The sequence below is a fragment of the Drosophila persimilis genome, unplaced genomic scaffold, assembly GCF_003286085.1.
Source record: "Drosophila persimilis strain 14011-0111.01,24,50 unplaced genomic scaffold, DperRS2 tig00000000-arrow-pilon, whole genome shotgun sequence".
NCBI classification, from domain to species: Eukaryota; Metazoa; Arthropoda; class Insecta; order Diptera; family Drosophilidae; genus Drosophila; species Drosophila persimilis.
The window spans coordinates 14,997,961-15,017,724 of NW_020825288.1; the positions used below are offsets into that span (position 1 = coordinate 14,997,961).

General features: G+C 41.1%; 1 protein-coding gene across 5 annotated transcripts in view; it reads right to left on the reverse strand.

The window, feature by feature from the left end:
- The window catches only part of LOC6588320 (sterile alpha motif domain-containing protein 5), a 132,518-nt gene extending 113,812 nt beyond the window's left edge, over positions 1 to 18,706 (reverse strand). For all 5 annotated transcript variants that reach the window (XM_026994531.1, XM_026994526.1, XM_026994532.1 and 2 more), the window contains exon 1: positions 18,051 to 18,706. In XM_026994531.1, coding sequence (XP_026850332.1) covers positions 18,051 to 18,410 — 360 coding nt within the window. In that variant the 5' untranslated portion in view covers positions 18,411 to 18,706. The remainder of the gene's footprint in view (positions 1 to 18,050) is intronic.
- Positions 18,707 to 19,764: the final 1,058 nt, after the last annotated feature.

The window sequence follows — 19,764 nt, forward strand, 5'->3', positions numbered from 1 at the left end:
CCGTCGGGCAATGCAGGTTAATTGCCCCCCACTGCCCCCCACTGCCCTACCCACACGGTCTGCCAATTAGCGGCATGCGGAAGCTGCCACTTCTCGATGCCACTTCCACCATTAAATCACTGGGCAACTTTAAGACTTGTCAAATTACGCATACGACGCGTTGCGTCCGCTCCTTCCATCCTTCCTTCCATCCAGGAGAGCCCATAGCCAATCCATTTGCCAATCAAACACCGAGTTGTCAGCATAAATCTTTGAGGTCTGGTCCCGGGTCCCCCCCCCCTGCCTACCACTGGGTGTCTGTCTTTGTCGCGTTGACAGGCCCTCCGATCCGTGGCCCCGAACATGGGGCGTTGATGCACATATGTCACATGATAACAACATGAGGTCCATCCGCCGCAGCACAGCGCGAAAAAAAGTAAATATAAATTTAAGCAAAAATCACCCAAGGCCTGTGTAGGCGGTCGCCAGCCAAGAGACAATGGACCGGGGTACCCCAGACTCCCCGAGACCATGACGTGACTTGACTTGACTGAAAGGTGTTGCCAAATGAAATGAAGGCATGTCCATGTAATGCAAGCCACAGCAAAAAAACGCACACAAAACCAACAAATGCTGTCTGTCAGCGAAGGGCCGAGGCTTTAAATACACTTTCAGAGGGGAAAAACAGGCGTTTCGTGGGCTATTTAAAGTTTCCCTAAGCAAAAGGTACTTTTCGATTCGAATGACACGAAAAGAGGGGGTTTGAAACAATTAATTCGGTGAATTTTTACAATTAAATATGGAAAAAATCTATAATTCCTGTATTTGATTGATTAAAGATCCATAAATGACTGTTTTATCGATTATTTATCGACTTTGACGACTATTTATAAATGCATATCGGCTATTACGAGATGTTATCAATAGAGAATATATTTTAGCGTTAATTTTTTTAAAGCTATGAGTATATCGATAACAAATGTTTACAGAAACTACCATAAGAAAAATATTCAACGATGGTATTGATTATAGATTTATTAATGAATTTTTGATCGATCATTTATCGACATTATCGATTATTAATAGGGAGTTATGCCATTTCATTAATAATTAATCGTTTAAAGCGATAATTTATCAAATTGAGGGGCTTATCGATAATTTATCGATAACAAAAAAAACGAAGAAACAACTATAAGAAAAATATTCATTGTTTATTGACTTATAAATAAGTAGTTTATCGATTAATTGTCGATGTTATCCACGTTATCGATTATTTATATATCTATATTGGTAATTAAGCCTATTTATCAATAGTAAATCAGTCTTTGTGATAATTTTTAGTAGTTATAGGCTCTATCGATAATTTATCGATAACAAATAATAATAAAAACTACCCAATGAACTGGAATTGATCGGGTTTTAACCCATATACTACGTAATTATTTGTAAGCCTCTAAAATGCAGCCTTCTCTTCCCTGCATTCACCTTTAAATAGTCACTAAACTCCTTCGTTTCAAGGTTAGGGTAGAGGACCAACAGGCAGACATAAAGAAAAGATCTGAAGCCCTGGAACTCGGGCTCGGGCTCATAGTTTGTTGCCTGTTTTGGCATGTGTCAAGAGTCCGGGGTCTTTGCAGCAAGACAAACCGAGTGCCCTGTCTGCGAGTCTCTCTGTGTCCTGCCACATGTCCATCAATGCGCTGCAGGCGCCTCATGATTCTCTCTTTCAGATCTCCAACTGATTTTTGTTGCAATTAATTTCTAATTAAAGACGTGCCCCGCCAGAGAAAGAACGAACCGAGAGACCAGAGAGCCAGACATGGAGACCAGGGAAATGGGTCAAGAGGTGCCCAAAAAAACAGAGGAACAGAAAAGATGAAAACTAAAAGTGTATGCAAAGTAGGGAAGAAAAAACTGTTACATGTGGGCCATGTAGATGAGGCAGTGGCATGATTAGCCTCTCTGCCCGCTGGCAGCCTAGATCTTACTTGCCACAGCCAACAGCAGGCAGTAGTGGCAGGCAGCAACACAGGCACTTCATTAAATATTTAAATGAGCATCCTGTTTTCTCTTTTCTGGTTTTCTTTTCTGTTCTTTTTTTTTTTTGTAGTTTGCAACAACCTACAGCACCTACACAAAGAGAGCGCGGGTGTCTGCAGATAGTGGCAGGAACCGAGCCAGAGTTGGGGGCAGAGACAGAGACAGAGGCCGAGTCGTTGGAGGAGGACTGCCTCTGCATATGCAGATTCATAAGCAGTTAATTAAGGCCGAACCCGGGCCACGGGAGCGACCGAAGTCGCATCTGGAACTGAAACTGAAACTGCAAAAGTGGGATCTGCAAATGGGAATGGGAATGGGAATGGGCATGGGCATGGGGTTCTGCGGATCTGGGATTGTGGCCTGGACACGGGCAGCACAAACACAAACACAAACATCTACAACTGCAATCAACAAGCAGAGACCGAAACCGAAACAAATGAGAAGGCTGCATAATGAGTATGGCGACCAAAGGATACCCAGTATTCAGATACAAAAGATTCAGATTCACTGCTATAAATCTACTTATAAGATGAGAACTAAAGAAAAGCCCATCATTTGGTAACCCTATTCCACTGGTGGCACACTAGGAATCATGTGGATTCGCTGCCTAAATGTCCCATAAGTGAAAGGCCTCTTAAAACAGAAAGATCAAACGCCACCAGCTATACGAAAAGGTTTACTGAAACAATCCCGACACGTTCCTTGACTGATTTAACAGCCATTATTTTATTCTTTTTAAAAATAGGTTTATTTTTTTTTTTTTTAAATTAAAATTTTTGTTGAACTGAAAAAATGGTAAAAAAAATTAATTCAATTTAAAAAAATAAATTAAATTTAAAAAAATTAAATAATATAAAAAAAAATAAACCCTTTTAATGAGAATACAAAAAATAGGTGGATAATAAATATGTATGAAGCTCTGATCTATCGTATTTTTATATAAAAACTAGTGAAATTAAATACAAATTAAAAATGAATATACAAAAAAATTAATTCAATTAACAAAATATATAACTATTTTTAATAAGAATACAAAAAATAGGTGGATAATAACTATGTATAAAACGCAGATCTTTCGCATTTCTTTATAAAAACAAATGAAATTTTTAGCAAGTCCTAGAAAAATTACACCTTAAATTAAGTTCTACCTATTTCCATAAAAAAAAGATGGACAGAAAGATAGTTCCCAAGTACAGTACTGTACAAAATTCCCCAGCTTTATTTTTAACCCCTTGTCTCGTAGTTCTCCGACTTCCAGGTCCGTCTCATATACCCATCATTCCCGCCACTCTTATAGCGGCCATAAAAAAAAGTGAAAAACCATATAGAAGTGCCTTTTGCCCCTGGACTGACGGACTGACGGCAGGCGCAGTTGTCGTAAGTTTGGGGCAAGGCCTCCTTCAGGCTGTTGCTTGCGGCTCAGAGCCGTGCAACACATATTTTACACATTTCATTTTCATTGCTGCACGAATTTATTTGGCAATAAGAGCAGGCAGACACACAGAGAGACAGACGGCGATGGAGATGGAGAGTCAAGAAATGGTATTTTTGTGCCAGGCCTTGGGGTTTTTGGTGGCATATTCCACATGTCGCGTGTGCGTGTGTGTGTGTGGGGTAATTTTCATACAAGTGAAATATTATTTATAAAATTTCCCTGCCGTTCGGGTGGGCGGTAACTGCGGCACTGCGCTACGCCGTAAATTATGTCATTTTAGACAAGTGCCAGAGAGAGAGAGGGAGCCATGGACATCCCACTACCTCGTCGTCTCCCTCTCCGGGAAACCCATTGAGATTTTTCGCTTTATGGAATTGGGTTGAGAGTCTTTCGGCCCCACGTTCCCCTCTCCATCCACTCTTTCAGTGGAAATTATTATGCATTTTGTCTTGTCTGGAGGCCCGGGATTGAAGTGCCCTCCTCCGCGGCTCATGGTGCCGGGGCATGCGAAATTAGTTGCCGCTGAAAGTGGAATATGTTCGGGAATGTGTTGGGGCCGGGATGGGTCTCTGGGAAAATTGATATGAATTCCGTCTGAGAGCAGCAGCAGCAGCAGCAGCTGCTGGGGGAAGTGTCACCACTTCTGATAGGCCATGACAGATGGAGAACCCAATTTAAATGAACTAAAAATTCCTCGTTAATTGGTCGCATGAAACCTACTTGTGTTACATCCTAAATCGGTTTTAAATGGCCAGTATTTAAAAGGGAAATGCATTTGGGTGAAGTTTTTTTTGTATTTTTATAAAAATAAATCGATTTTTGAGTGACAGAAGTTTGGAAATAATTGAAATGTTCGAGATGATGGGGTACTTGATGTTTTATATTTTCCCATAATAGATTTCAAGGGGTTTTATGGGTACAAAAGACCAGAGTGCATCGTAATAGATGTAGCAGAAAATCGAACGCGGAAATTATTATTAATTTTTTTCTTACAGATATATTTTTAAGTGTTATTTTAGAATAAAAATGATCGCAGAAAAAAAAACAAATAAAAATATTTTGTCTGAATAATAATAATAATAATAATAATGATAATAAAAAGAATAATACGGATAATAATTCTTAATTTTAATATTATTATTATAATATAATTTTTATTCAATTTATAATTATTATTATTTTATTTGTATTTAATTTGTTATTTTAATTATAAATATTATTATTATTATTTGTATTTTATTTTTTTTATAATTATTATTATTTAATTTATTATTATTATTTTTTTTTTATTTTTATTTAATTTTTTATTTTATTTATTATTATTATATCTGTTATTATTATTAATAATATTAATATTATTTTATTATTATTATAAACGGCTCCAGAAATCTTGGAAAACCCTGATTATAATGAGGTTCGAAGAGGCAGTTCTCTTTCCAGGAAAGAGAGAGAGTAAAGAGAACCTCTAGAGCTGTTTTAATCCCTAGTTCTGAACCTACTGGGCCCCAAAAAGTTGTACCTTCCATTTACTGAAATGTCCCCTCGTTTCCCCCACTCGAAAACGCTACCATTTTGTGTTGATTTTCCATTATTCTGATTAATTTGCAGTTCATGTGGTAGCACTAAGCCCGTATCTGCCGTATCTCTATAAGCACACATTCCCACATAACGATTGCCAGATGCGCCAGCACTGGAGAACATTCAATTTCCCGTATCTTATCGGCAACGAGCGACGACTTAAGCGATCTGACTCCATCTCAATTTTCGCTTAAACAATCCGACATATATACCCCATTTAAAGGCAGCTCAGACCCACGGAACAGTCCTCACACCTCATGGGACCGGAGGACTCGAGGAGTCTGCGACTCTGCGACTCGTTTAGAGTTTCAGGCCTGAAACTTGCAGCTCGTATGCTTACTAATGTCAACCAATTCATTTCATTGAGTGCCATGCATTGCCACCACAAAGGCCAGACGTTGCAGAGGAGGAGGAGGAGCTCCAGTAGAGGCCCATGTCCGGGGCTGAGTCCGAGTCCGAGTCCGAGTCTGAGCCTGAGCCTGAGCTCGAGTCTGCGTCTGAGTCTGTGTGGAGGTTTTTGTGGCATTTAAGGCGCATGTTCTGCATTGGCTTAGCCTCAGGGTCAAGTTCAACGACAACGAACAGAAAAGAAGATACAGATACACACAGAGAGCGAGGCGGAGAGGACCCAGAGATGTGGCAACACACGGCAGTCGTAAAGCGTAGCCAAAGCGTTTGCATATCGCATATCTAAATGAGGTGATGATGCTGCACATATCAGCAGAGATACAAAGGCAACAACAAACATCAACAACATTGCCATGGCAATGGACAGTAGTGGGGACAGCGGTGGGGGCAGGCACGGCAACGAACAGAGTCTGATCCGAAAAGGAGCCTCCTCAAATGTCCACTTGAGTGGGAAGCAGCATGAACATGAAATGTTTGCGCAGCAACAGCCAACAGCCAACAGCCAAGAGCCAACAGCCAGAACCATTGGAGGACAAACTCTGGGGCAGTGCCAATTATGAAAACTGATATGCTTGCGAAAACCCGTTGATGAGCAGGCTTCATGCCCCCACTCCATTGCTGCCTTCCACTGAGCTTCAAAGCGAAGCGAATTGTGGCAGACAGACGGACGGATAACGCAGGGCTGGAAGGCGCTTCGAGAATTTTGGATCCCTTTTAGAAGCGCACATGTGGCCCGGTTATTGGACACTCCATACGGACACTACACATGCCACACCATGCCATGCCACGCCATGCCACACGCGTGTGGCAACAATCAACTAAAATTAATTAAGCAGCCAAGGGGCTGGGCCCCGGACTGATGGCTAATGAAAATGTAATATTATCGAGCATTTCGATACGTTTTCGATTGTCTGTCTGGGCATTCCAAATCGATTGTGGGGGGTTCACTAATCCTTCGCTGTCGCACGAGGAGGCACACTGGTGCACGAGCGCGTGATGGAGGGGAGAATCCACTAGAGTATTCCAATATATGTCGTGTGCATGATTTAGGAAATTTTAGCTAGAATGAGGTTGCTTTCAAGGGGGTTTTGCTATAAATATATTTTTCCTATTTCGTTTTTTTTTTGTATTTATATTTATACTATTGTTATTATTTTTTTTTAATTTATTTTTATTTATTTGCTTTGTTTTATATATGTATATGTATATAACAATTTTTCATTTATTTTATTTTTTTTTTAATATTTATTTGTTTTATTTTTATTAAATTTTTTTTACTGTTTATAATACAAAATATTTTTTTGTATTATAATTTATTATTTATTTTTATTCATTCATTTTTAAGGATTTATTTTATTATTTTTTTTGTTTTATATTTATTTATTTTATTTTTTTATTTATTTTATTTCTATAAATTTTATTTTATTTTTATTTAATTTTTTTTCACTGTTTTATTGTTTTGTATTATAATTTATAATTTTTTTATTATTATTTCTTTTTTTATTATTATTTATTTTATATTTTTTTATTGTTTGGGGAAGACTTTATTTGAAGGGACTGTCATATCATTCCGTAATTAAAACAAAGCTCAAGGGGAAATGCCGCTGCCGCTGCCGCTGCTGGTGCTGTCTGTGCAACATAATTCACTTGCAACAACAGGCATCGGGAGACCGCCTCGCAGCACTCCCTCACGGCAGTCGAAAATTTATGACCCCCAAAGCAAAAGTCACGAAAAAGGGGGAGCAGCAGCAACAACAGCAACAACAGCGCGACAGTTGCAACAACGGATGCAACCGAATGTTGCAACAATGTCAACGAGTGAGAGAGACTTTTAACAACTGCATTTTTGCCCCCACTTTGGAGTCGGAGGTGGTTTCTCTGTGGTGTGTGGTGTGTGGGTGCTCTAAATTGGTTTTGAGGTGATAAAAGTGTTGCAGGTTTTGCAGGTGGTTGTTGACCAGACGACACTCCCCCCCCCCCCCCCCCCCCCCCCTCCCCCTGATGCGGCACTAATAGCCTCCCTTCCAAAATGAAGGTGCGGCCTGGAACCACAAAACCAATTCGAGGGAATTCCAAATTTATGGCCGAAAGAAGCTGACAGATTTCAAGCAGATGCAGATGCAGACACTCTCTCTCTCTTTCTCTCTCTGCCTTCCCCTTTGAGGTCTAAGCATCATCATCATCATCTTCAGCACACATTTATATCAAATGTCAGACGACCCCAAATTGCCAAATGAATCATAAGAGAGTAGAAAGAGAGCTGGACCACCATAAAACAGGAAATATATTTATAATGGCAGAAAACCCCATCGTACGCCTACACGTTGCACAGGGCAATGTCTGCCACATGCAAAAATAAACGTGAAGCACCCACACACACACACACACACACACACACATCCATCCATCCCTCCACAGTGTCCACGATTTCTTGGAGCTAAAGCTCAGGCTCTGGCTCTGGCTCTGGCTGTGGCTCTGCAGGCGACTGACCAACATAAATGGCGCAAAGTTGAAATGTTGACAGGGCCACATTCGTTATGACGTCCCACAGAAGGAGACAAAAGAGAGTTCGAGAGGGAGAGAGAGCAGCAAAGACCCACTGGAAGAGAGAGAGGGAAGCTCAGACCCACTGGGAGAGGGAGAGAAAGAGGCAAAGACCCACTGGAAGAGTGAGACGAGACCTCATATATGTATGGCCATGCCATGAAGTAAGTAAATCAAGTTGTAGGTAAGTGAGATTTATGCTCATGTCGTTTAGTGTAAGCCAAACAACATCTCGCTACGTGAAGCGTCCGTATCCCCCATCACCTCTCCAGAGGGGGCACAAATATGACATCCAAAAACGAAAAACCGAAATCCAAGGGGGGGTGGGGGGGTCAGAGTGCAGCGAAAGTGGGCGCCCCTGTACCCCGCCCGACTTGAGGCCCCGCGGCGCCGTTTACACCATTTTCCGTGACTATTTGCACAACATTTCCACGGGCTCTGATGTTTTGGGGGAGTCCCCTCATTTCTAGGGTATCTCTATGGCTCATCTCATGTGGCACGTACCCTTTAAAGGCAAGGGAAAGGGCATCAGCAGACGAGGGGAGGTATATAGAGATTCAATTTCGATGGAAAGTCCGAAAAATCGTACAAAAATCTGCCCACTTTTGATTGATTCCCTTTAAAAAATGTTCCCCTAAGCGAACGGCTCACTGCTGTTAGGCCTCTGTGGCAGGTATCTGTACAGTCGTTATGGATTCACTCGCTCTGTTTCTTTTTGGCAACTGTTTCCTAATCGCTGGCGCTGCTTGTTAATTACAGCAAACACAAAATGCAATGCCTCCTGCCTCCTGCCTCATGCCTCCTGCCTCTCATGCCACCTGATGATGTTTGATTTATGCCCGGCCCATGGAGCACGCAGCATGGAGGGACTGCTCTAATTAGCTACCGTGCCAGGCTCTAACTAGAACAGGCCTTTTTCAATGGAGCAGAGAGTAGAGATAGATGGCTGGTAAATGTGTCAGCATGGCAGGAGGCAAGAAAGCAAACAACTTTCACTTGCAGCAAGAGCTCCCGCACCGAAGTCAAGAGCAGTGTGAAACGCCCACAAGAATTCTAGAAAAATCTAGGCTGGATCTACCAGTTGCAACTGCCAATTAAAAGCGAAAAGGGGGAACAACAAAGACTAGCAAGACAAGAGGGAAAAAGAAGAAGAAAAGCCAACTACTAAGTTGATGACATTAATTGACATTTAGCAGCGACGGGCATATCAATGAGCCGGACAGCACAATCACCCCAAAGTCGGAACCGAATGGACTCCGAGTCCGAATCCGAATCGGAGTCGGAGGCAGGCAGGCAGGCAGGCAGGCCGCCTCCCCCTCGAGGCAGAAAAGTAGGAACAAGTCCATCCAAGCGAATGAAGTCTGTATGGCCTAGGCCGCCTTTCACTCCCGTCTACCGACTACCGACTCGAATCCTACAATCCTACAATCCTACAATCCACTCCACGCAATTGTACAATTGGCTAATGTCACAAAAATCTACAGGCAGTTGTCAACGGCGCTTTGGACGTGGGACTCCCATCATTAGCGTGGCACAATTGTGAAATGTGTAATTGCTGCAACATCCATGAGGCAGAGCCAGAGCCAGTGGCAGTGGCAACAACTATGAGACACACAGACGACACATTGACAGCGAGTTATGTCAACTCGAATGCGATTTGTTTAGCCATCGTTTCCCATTCTTTTCCCCCGTTTGAAGTCTCTGTCCATCAGTGGCTGCTGCCGATGCTGGCAATGAGAAATTTATATCGCAAAAAAAACATAAATACAAGCAACACAAGAGCCAGAGAAAGGCTTCCGGGGGGGCAGGCGGGGTACAGTCTGCAGATCAATGCCCTGACAGGCAGTGGAGCAAAATATTGTGGCCTCAAATGCACCGAATTATGAGGCAAATACTTTATATTTTGTTGCACAACATAGAATATGTACTTTAAAACCCAACAAATGCCCAATCATTCGTTAAATGCTGTTGCCCATAAATGCCCATAAGTGAAAGGATACATTGGTTTCTACAAGAACAGCGACCATCGAAACCATGAGGAATATGCCCTGAGAATCGATTTTAGCGATATTATATAGATTTTGTTAAGAATAAACCGATTTAATCGGAGATATATCAATGTTATCGATCATTTATAGACTTTTTATCGATAATTTATAGATATAGAACATATATCACTTCTATCAAGAATATATCGATGTTATCGGTAATTAATCAATAGTTTTATCGAATATTTATGGACTTGTTCATCCTATTTATAGATCGGTCATTTGCAAACATTATCAAATATTATCGATAATTTATCGGTGTTATTGATCCTCTATATATATATAAAACAATATTGTACCACCTTTTATTAAGAATAGAGCATAAATCGCGATAATTAGCAATATATCGATGTTATCGATAATTCATCGATAATTTTATCGAACATTTATGGATTTTTTAAAATTATTTCTAGATTCTGTCGATCGTTTGCAGATATTATCGATAATTTATCGGCGTAATCGATAATTTACCCCGGAAAATGTTCAAATTTTTTTTTAAATTATACAAATAATTAGCTTTAGATGAATATAGTAGGGAAATATTTCATTATTAAAAGAAAAGCCAGTAAAAACGATTTTTGGAAGAAATATTTCAAAAGATTAATCTTAATCTCTTTTCGATAAACCCCTCAATTCCTATACAACCCAAAAATACTACCCCTTTCAATGCCCCGAGACTTCCACTTAGTGCCGCAATACCCTCTCTGGCTGCAAGGGTATTCGGCGGGTAAAAAAAAAAGCCCAACAAGACTTTTGCAACAAATTGAATAAAGGACAAGATGAATTTCCCGCTCATCCTCCGGCCGAAGCAGCAGCTCTCTACCGCTCAACGGCTCTCCATTCCGCTGCTGCTGTCTCTTACTGTTTTCTGTAATTGGTTATATGAAACGCACAAGTGGTACGATGGTACGATGGTACGATGGTACGATGGTACGGTGCTACGAGTACTGGGGCCCTGGCGTAGGCAGGCTGCGGCTACCGTCCCCGGGAAGGAGCAGCAGCCCCGGTCAGAGCTGGGGACCTGGTCGAGAAGTGCGCGACAAGATTTATAAGCGCCTGTCAACGATCCCAGAGACGGCCGAGAGGTCTGAGAGGGAGGCCATCCCAGGCCATGCCGCAAGTTGCCGCCGTCGTGGTCACTTTTTGATTTATAAGCAAAATGTTTGCCGCGTTGCTCAAGTATTTATGAAACATTTCAAGGCAGCGGACGCGGAGCTCGAAGACTGGGGATTGGGGGGACTCTGCTCTTTGTGTAGGCTGCTGCTGCCAGTTGACACTAGAGTTGGGTTTAGGGGATTCTGGTGGCTGGTGGCTGGTTGCTGGTAAGTAGCTTCTGATGCTGCTGCTCCTCTCTGTCGGCAGTAATTGCGGCGGCATGTGAAATATGAGATAAACTCCAAGTAAGGCCAAGTCCAGCTACAGCTAGAGGCCACAACGGCTGCCTCAAAGCATGTGGCAAGTTGTTTAGAACTAACCAACTAGCAGCCAAGCCAGGGGAACTATACGACAGGCAGGCGACAGGCGACGACAGCATTTTGGTGCCACTTTGCGGCTGAATGCGAAATAACTTCGCACAATTGAGCATGCCGACAGCCGACCATGGCTCGGAGTCGAAGTCGGAGTCGGACTCCCAGTCCAAGTCCAACTCAGAGAAGGAGTCCCAGTCGAAGTCGAAGTCGCAGTCGTAGTCGGAAGAGTGAAACAACTCCCAACTTGGGCATTCTATTAAATTAATCGTCAATTATCAACGGAGCCTGCAAATTATCTTTGCCTATGGGGAGCACATCACGCGATGCAGCATCAGGAAGCCGCCACAAACACCTTTTGGCCGCCACCACAAAAGAGAAAGCACAACAGAAACAACAACAGAAATCACACAAACCCCCCAAAGGATAGATCGTATAAAAGAGTGGATGATATAGGAACTTGTTTTCCGCCATACATTCTGTTTGCAAGAAACTCAGCCACGAAGGAAACTAAACCCAAAGACAATTCAAACATCACTCGAAAACGAAACGGTAGCTAGATCTCCACTCGGAGAAAAGTCGAATAGCAAAAGGAAACAGGCCCAACTTTAAGTTAAATATTCGGCTTTTAAATAAGAAAATAGTCCCTTAATTCACACCAAAATCTATTTAAAGATCTTATAAATAAGATCCTGATCCCTTTTTTTATAATTATTTTCTTATTTTTTATATAATTATTTGTAAATTTTGATACATTTTTTTTTTTAAATGTACTTTTATTAAATATTTTTCATAATTTGATACTATTTTTATTTTTATGTATTTTTGTATCTGTTTTAATTTATTTTGTTTTCATATATTTTTATTTCTTCTTTTTATTATTGTTTTTTAATATTTTGATATTTTGTTTATATTTTTTTAACTATAAAACACTTGAAAATACATTTAAATAAATTAATTAATTTGTATTTGTTATTATTTTTATTTTGTATGCATATTTTTTATTAATTTTTTGTTTGTATATAAATTGTTTTTTTTTTATATTTTTATTATTATTTTTGAAATATTTTTTTCCAAATATAAAACACTTTATACTAAAATTTAAATAAATAAATTGTGATTTATTATTATTATTATTTTTTTGTATGTATTTTTGCATATGCATTTATTTTGTATATATATTAATATTTTTGGTTATATTTTTTTATTTTATTTTTTTAATATTTGTTTCCAAATTATAAAAAAAATTCAAAGTTCGAAACATATTTTTTCATAGTTGAAAATAAATTTTCTTAAATCCCAGTCTCACATTTTACAATTTTCCCTCCCGGAGGTAAATATTCGATTCTCAGGGCTCGCTGGGTGGATGAGAACTCCCTTCAAATAATAAACCCCCCTCGAGCAAACCCTCTCAGGAGTTCCTCTTCAAATCAATTCAACTTTTGGGGCAGTTCTAATTGAGCCACAAAAATAACTATTCCCCCCCACCCCCACTTCGAAAATTTTCGGCAACATGCAATTGAGCGTTTCGTGGCAGGACCCTCGAGCAGACACGACTCCCTATGGCTCTCTCGCTCTAACTTGTTCCGTGCTTGTTCAATGTGTTTAATTAAATAGCAAGCGTAATTAAATTGCAATTAAATTAATTAAAAAGCACACTGCCGCAGCACGTTAGCTCCTGGTCCTGGTCCTGGGTCCTGGGGCCCGTCTCTCGACCAACGCCTTTTGTAGAGTCGATTTTTTCGAGTACCGGGGTTTTCCATTCCGTTTTAGAGGCGGTGCGAAAGGAAAACAAAACAAAAAAACACAATGTTGCCCAGGACATGGATTCCCTTTTTGCTCCGCCACCAATTTCCCCCCCCCCCCCATTTTCCCTGCCGCTCGCGTACAATTAGGCTTTAATTTTTTATGAGCAATGAATGGTTTCGCAGTTTTACTTTTTGGTGTTAAATACTTGATTAAGTTGAATGAATGGCGCGGGGGGGGGGGGCGGAAGGCTATGCAAATTTCCTGGCCAAGGGTTAGGGTTAGGGCGGGGAAATCGCCTGCTTTGATGTCGGGAAAACGGGCGCGGATGGGCGGATGGGCGGATAGCGGGCAGGGACGGACTGAAGAACAATTCTTAATTAGTGCAATGACAAAAAGTTTATTTCTAGCTGAAAGATTGGTAAATGCAGGCAAAAGATGTCGAAGACAGGGCAAAGGAAATGCGGGTAAACGAAAGAAAACTCACTCAGGCTGCCGGATTTTTCACACACCCGACCAACGTTAATTGGCCCGGGTTCTCGGAACGGGGGTTTCTGGTGGAGGCTAATGGAAATTTAGTGGAAATCTGTCAAAGATTTTGGAGAGAAGATTGCGTCTCAAACTGAAAGTTCTAGCGGATATTTCGATGGAAAGGAATTAAGGGAATGGCAGGCAGTAGAAAGTCCATAAAGTGGTTATTTTCCAGTGTAGAAAATAAATGGAAAAAAAAATTCCCCTAAGCGAAAGGATACATTCATTACGAACAGACAAACATTTGCCTATTCCACCGTGAATGTGCTGCTATTTAATATAAATATTACAGATATTTAAAATAATATATTTGTTCAATTATTATTTAATACAAAATATAAACAATATATAAAATATTATTAAAAAATATTAAAAAGTTATTTTATTTTATTTATTTTTGAATACTTTTTATTTATTTTTTATCTGTATTTTTTTTATTACTTTTAAACAATTTTTTTAAATGTATTTTTTGTATTTCTCTTTGTTTTATTTATTTATTTTTTCTTTCTCTTTATTTATTTATTTTTTTATTTCTCTTTTTTATTTGTTTTTTTTTTGTATTTCTCTTTTTTGTTTTTTAATTTACTTAAAATAATTTCCAATAAAAACCGGAGATTTTCATGTTATGTTTATTTTTTAATCCATTTATTTTGTCTTTAAATTAAAAAATTCAAAATTCATACACTAAAAATCGTTTAAAAACATGTCCTTTCAAGGGCACAAATCTACTGTTATTCCCAGCAATTTCCTGCCACAAGTTGCACAGAAATTCAACGTGTCTGCCCCACATAATGGGCCTGGGTGTAGACTGAAAAATCTACAACAAAAAAGCCACATGGCACGTAGGCAAAAATGAACAAATTGAATTGCGGCAATTACTTGCCACGCTACGCAAAATGAGGCGGCACAAGAAAGGGGCAACAACGCCAGGCCCAGAAAAAAAAAAAGTCAAGTTCATAAAAAATGAAATCATGCCAGAGAGCAGCTCAGGCAGAAGATCAAAGAGAGGACAAATCAATAAAAGAAGAACCAAAGCGCAGAAATAACTTAAAGTTCAGTCAGTCAGAGAGGCAGGGAGGCAGGGAGGCAGGGAGGCAGCAAAAGCCAAGAGTCAAGCTCCAGGAAGACGACCCCAAAAACACAGGACTGTCGGTTGACCTGGTCAAGGCTAAAGGCACATAAAAATAAAATTATACAACAGAAAGGAAGGAAGGAGAAGGAATGGAGAAGGAGCAAAACTAAAGCAAACTGTCTTTTGATCTATGGCTGGCTGGCTGGCTGGCTGGCTGGACGATGATGATGATGATGGGGATGAGCCGCAAAGTAGAGCAGCCTCTGCCACGGCAGATCCCCAAGTAAATTGGCATAAGAAATCAGAAATCACAGAAGGTCGGTCTCGGGCTCTACTCGGAGATAAATGGTCATGGACTGGGCCTGGATCTGGGCCTGGACCTGGACCTGAGTCTCGTCTCGTCTCGTCTCGTCTCGGACCAATGCAATATTAAGTAAATATACAAAACGTTGTCGGCACGGCGCACAAAACTAATGATGTCGATGATGTCGGTGGCTCAGGACTGTGCAGCGAGGGGCATGCCTCTGATAATGATGCGGCAGGCAGACAGCCAGAGACGGAGGGTACCGGGAGGGGGGGAGGGGGGGGACACTGTTGGACAGTGTGCGATATACACACGCCAGGTAATAAATTTCATTTCTCAGCTGATATGGGCAATTAAGGAACAATTTTGCAGCTGAATGAGTAATAAATAAAAATTGTATGCCACAGCCACAGCCACAGTCGCCGCTGAAGATACGCAGATACTCCCGGACAAAACTGCTGCAAAAGACGTCGACGGTTGTCCGGTTCGCCTGTCAGGCTGCCTTCGAGACGATAGTTTTTGGGATAAAAATATACACACAGCAAAAAAAAAAAAAAAAAAACAAAACAAAACCAGAGAAGGAGCCACCAAAAGGCCATGAATGAAAGGCAAGGCGGAAAAGGGGGAATGGGGCAGGGGCAGGGGTTGGGGCAGGGGTAGGGGTTGGGGCAGGGGTAGGGGTTCTTTCTGTGGGTCTCTCTGTGTCTTCTGCATGCCTGCCCTTTTGATGAAAACAACTCAATGACGTGATTTGTGCCGCCAACGATGCTGAGAAGAGACTGAAAGACGAGACGAGACTGGGGCATGCCCCCCGTATATAAATCACATAAACTGATGTGCAACAAATTCTTGAGCTATGAGAAAAATCCACGCGATTTCTTCGGGGATTTCAAGTTGAGAAAAATATTTTTGCATAATAAATCAACAATTTTGCTAAAAAAAAATCAAAATCTGCTCTTTTGAAGGAATTATTTTAATTACTTCAGAGCCCCAAAAGGCCGAAAAGGTGGGTATTTTTTTAAACGGAAACATTTTTCGGTGCTGCCACATGATATGTTGCCTACCTGGTGGAGAGGCTGCACAGAACAATGGAGGAGAACCCAAACACGACACTCGATGGAGGGGCACAGAGGATTATCACTGGAAGGGGGGGGGGGGGGCACCAGAGAAAGGGAGTAGCAGTTGCAGGTTACAGGAAGGGAAGAGGAGGCAGGGAGGCAGAGAGGCAGGAGGACAGTGCCTTTGCTTCTCTGTTTAAAATGTTCTCCATTTTACTGTCAAGTGCGGAGATCTCGGACCTCGGGTTTGACATTTTCCAACGTTGCAACCTGCCCCTGGGACACACATCGCCCCCAGCCCCCTGCCCCCTTGAACCACTTCGCATGTCCAGAATTTTAATTTAAGTATGTAAACTGACATTGAATAGTCTTCCACCAGAGACCCAGGGACCAGGGACTCTCTTTTCCTTCCACTCGAAACTCTGGCTTGGAAAAGTGTTAGAGGGAGGTGGGCAAGGGGGGGGGTTAGCTACATGGTAGGAAAAGTGCAATTTTAGATTTTGTTTGCAATTGGATTTCGTAATAAAAAGCTTCAGTTTTAGTTAAACTTTTGCCTGAAAGTTCTATGTGTGTGTGTGTGTGTGTTCGGATACATTTAAAAGATACTTCAGTGACCATCACCCCACCCCTCGCAGTCCTCTGTTCGTGACAGTTTCATTGAGTTTCGAATCCACAGAGGCAGAGAGAGGCAGAGAGAGAGAGCTCTCAATGGGGGGTTATTTAAGGGTGTTATTTAGTTTGAACAAAGCAGAGCTAACCCCTGATACCCTGTAGCGTCACTGAACCACTGTTCATCGCATCTTGACTCGCTGTTCCCATAAAGAACAGGATCCGCAAAAGGGAATGGAACTGAATCCATTGACCCCGCAGTGAATTTAAGCTAAAATACCGATATTACATCGAATATATGCCAATTATATCGATAATTTATCGATCATATATTGGTTTAACGATCAAGTCACAAAGTTTTCAACGATATATCTTTAATTTATCTATTTTATAGAAATTTATTAAAGGTTTCGATAATTTATCGATAACTTATTTTTAGAATGAGTTGAAAATTAAGAAAATTTTAGGGCTTTCCATGAATATAGATCATTCTCGAAATTTATCGATGTTATTGATCCTTTACCGATAACATATTTCCAAAAAAATTGACTTTTGATTAAATTTAATCAATCTCGAAATTTATCGAATCTGTTTGATAATCTTTCGGTAGCATATTTGCAAACTTTTTGGTCTTCAGATTATATTTAATCTAAATTTTATCATTCTAGAATTTTATCGAATACATTTATCATTTATCGATAGTATATTAGCACAAAATGTTGAGTTTGGATTGAAATTTATTGACTTTCTTTCGATAACAATTTTGCAACCTTTTTGGATTTTAGATTAAAATTGATCGACATTTTTTCAATATCGAATTTTATGGAATACATTGCTTATTTATCCATCATATATATTAGCACAAAATATTGACTATAGCTTAAAATTGATCGAAATTTTCATCTTGTTCGATATTTATTGTCGATATTGGTAGTTTATCGATAACATATTTGTAAAAAAGGCTGACTTTAGACTGAAATTTATCGAAACAGTCCCATTTTTTATTTATCGAGATTATCGATCACATATTTTCAAAAATTTTCGACTTCATATTAAAATTAATCGAAATTTTCAAATCTTACACGAATACTACTCCAAAAACAACAAAAATGGCAATAATAGCAATACCGACCACAACTTGGGATACAAAATATTCCCCTTGAGCCCTAAACAGTGGGTAACTGCTTCTAAAACTGCCACTCATTAAATCTACAACTACAGTGTCGACTTACCGGTGTCGAATATGGATGCGCTGTCAGACGCACTCCGTCCGTCTCCAGCTGTTCGCCGAGCACCATCTCGAGGTCGTTGCTGGGCGGCGTTTCGCAGAGTATCTCCATGCTGCCCGACAGGGAATTGGGATCGTTGAGCATAAAATAGACCGAGGCGGCGCCCTTCTCCCGCAACGAGCGTATGCTCTTGAGGAGCTTGTGCCGATGCGATGGATTCTCAACGCCAATGGCATCCAGATCGGGATCACCGACCTGTTTGCATATCTCCAGGTCATCGTAGCCATTGTCGAGGAAACTTTCGGCATACTGGGCCAGTCCCAGGGCACGTAGCCATTCGCAGACAATGTTGCTAACGGCCATCGTCCTGAGAGGCTGACGACGACGATGATGGTGATGATGATGACGGTGGGTGGAGGGTGGAGTGTTGTTGTGGGGGCGTGTTGGCGGACGTTTAGCTTCACGTGTGACGCCGTCTGCCAATTACCGTTACAAAATGGCGTCGTGTGCAAGGAGTTTTCTCCGAATGTCACGTGCTGCAGCTTTTCTTTCTCCTTTCTCCCTGTTTTCTTTGTTGTTTTGTGTTCTTCTTCCTCTAATGCCAAGCATGCAATTTCCTTGGCCTTACTTTAAGCATTATTTTCCTGCCTGAATTGTTTTAAATTGCTGCTGCCTCGGCACATCATGCTGCTCCTCCGCGTCGTCGTCTCGTAAAAATTCAATGCCCTGCGTAGAGTCGTAAAAATTTATAACGCACATTTCTAGCGGGCCATCAGCGGTACAGGACGCTCCTCACATTCTTTGTTGTCTCTCCACCGCCTGCAAAAAATATTAAGCATATTATTATTTAGAAGTCAGCAAATATTACAGCATATGTTTCGACCCGCATTCGAAGATTTTCCCACCATAATCTAATCGCTGGAAACCCTGAGGGCTGTCTGGCCTCTGGCCACAATTGATGACGCAGTGAGAACTGAGATTCAAATCAAACTCCAAAATGCTAGAAAATTAATTAAACTCATCGAAGGGCGGGGCGGGTCGGGTTGCGGTTTGTTCATGCCACATGCCTCTGCGGGTTAGGAGAAAGGGAGGTTTCTTATCAGGAGGTAAGGGCTGTCGCTGCCTTGCGGCTTGCCAATGCGCCTCGTAATGCGTGCCAGGCATATAGACATGCACTTTATCATATAAGCCCCAGACCCCAAGCCCCCGCCCCACCGTTTGCTTCCGTTTCCGCTTTAGAGAATCCATGAGGCGTTAAACGCAAACTAAAAGCTTGTGCACACACATTCACCATGCCCCTGCCGCATGCCCCACATGTAGTTTTTCTAGTGAGGCGTGTGCCGCGCTTTTGCTCATTGATAAATGATTGATTATCAATCCCCCCGAGTGGGTACACGAGTGCGTGGGTGGGTGAGTGGGTGTGGTGCGCTGTGGTGTGCGGTTGCTGCGGTTCTTCTTGGCTTAGCACAAAAGTTTAGTGTTTGCTTTTAGTTTATCTTTAATGGATTATTTTAGTGGTGGCTTCGACCCGTCAACGAGCGGCAAACGAGTGCCACACAACAAAAGAGATGCTCGACGAAAGGGATACTCCTCCAAGCATTAAAGCAACAATTTCCCACTGTAAGTATAAACGATAATCTATCGAATCACCGATCTTTTTCCTTTCAGGGATAATTTATAGCTGTTATCGATAGGTATCGATAGCGATTTTATCTAT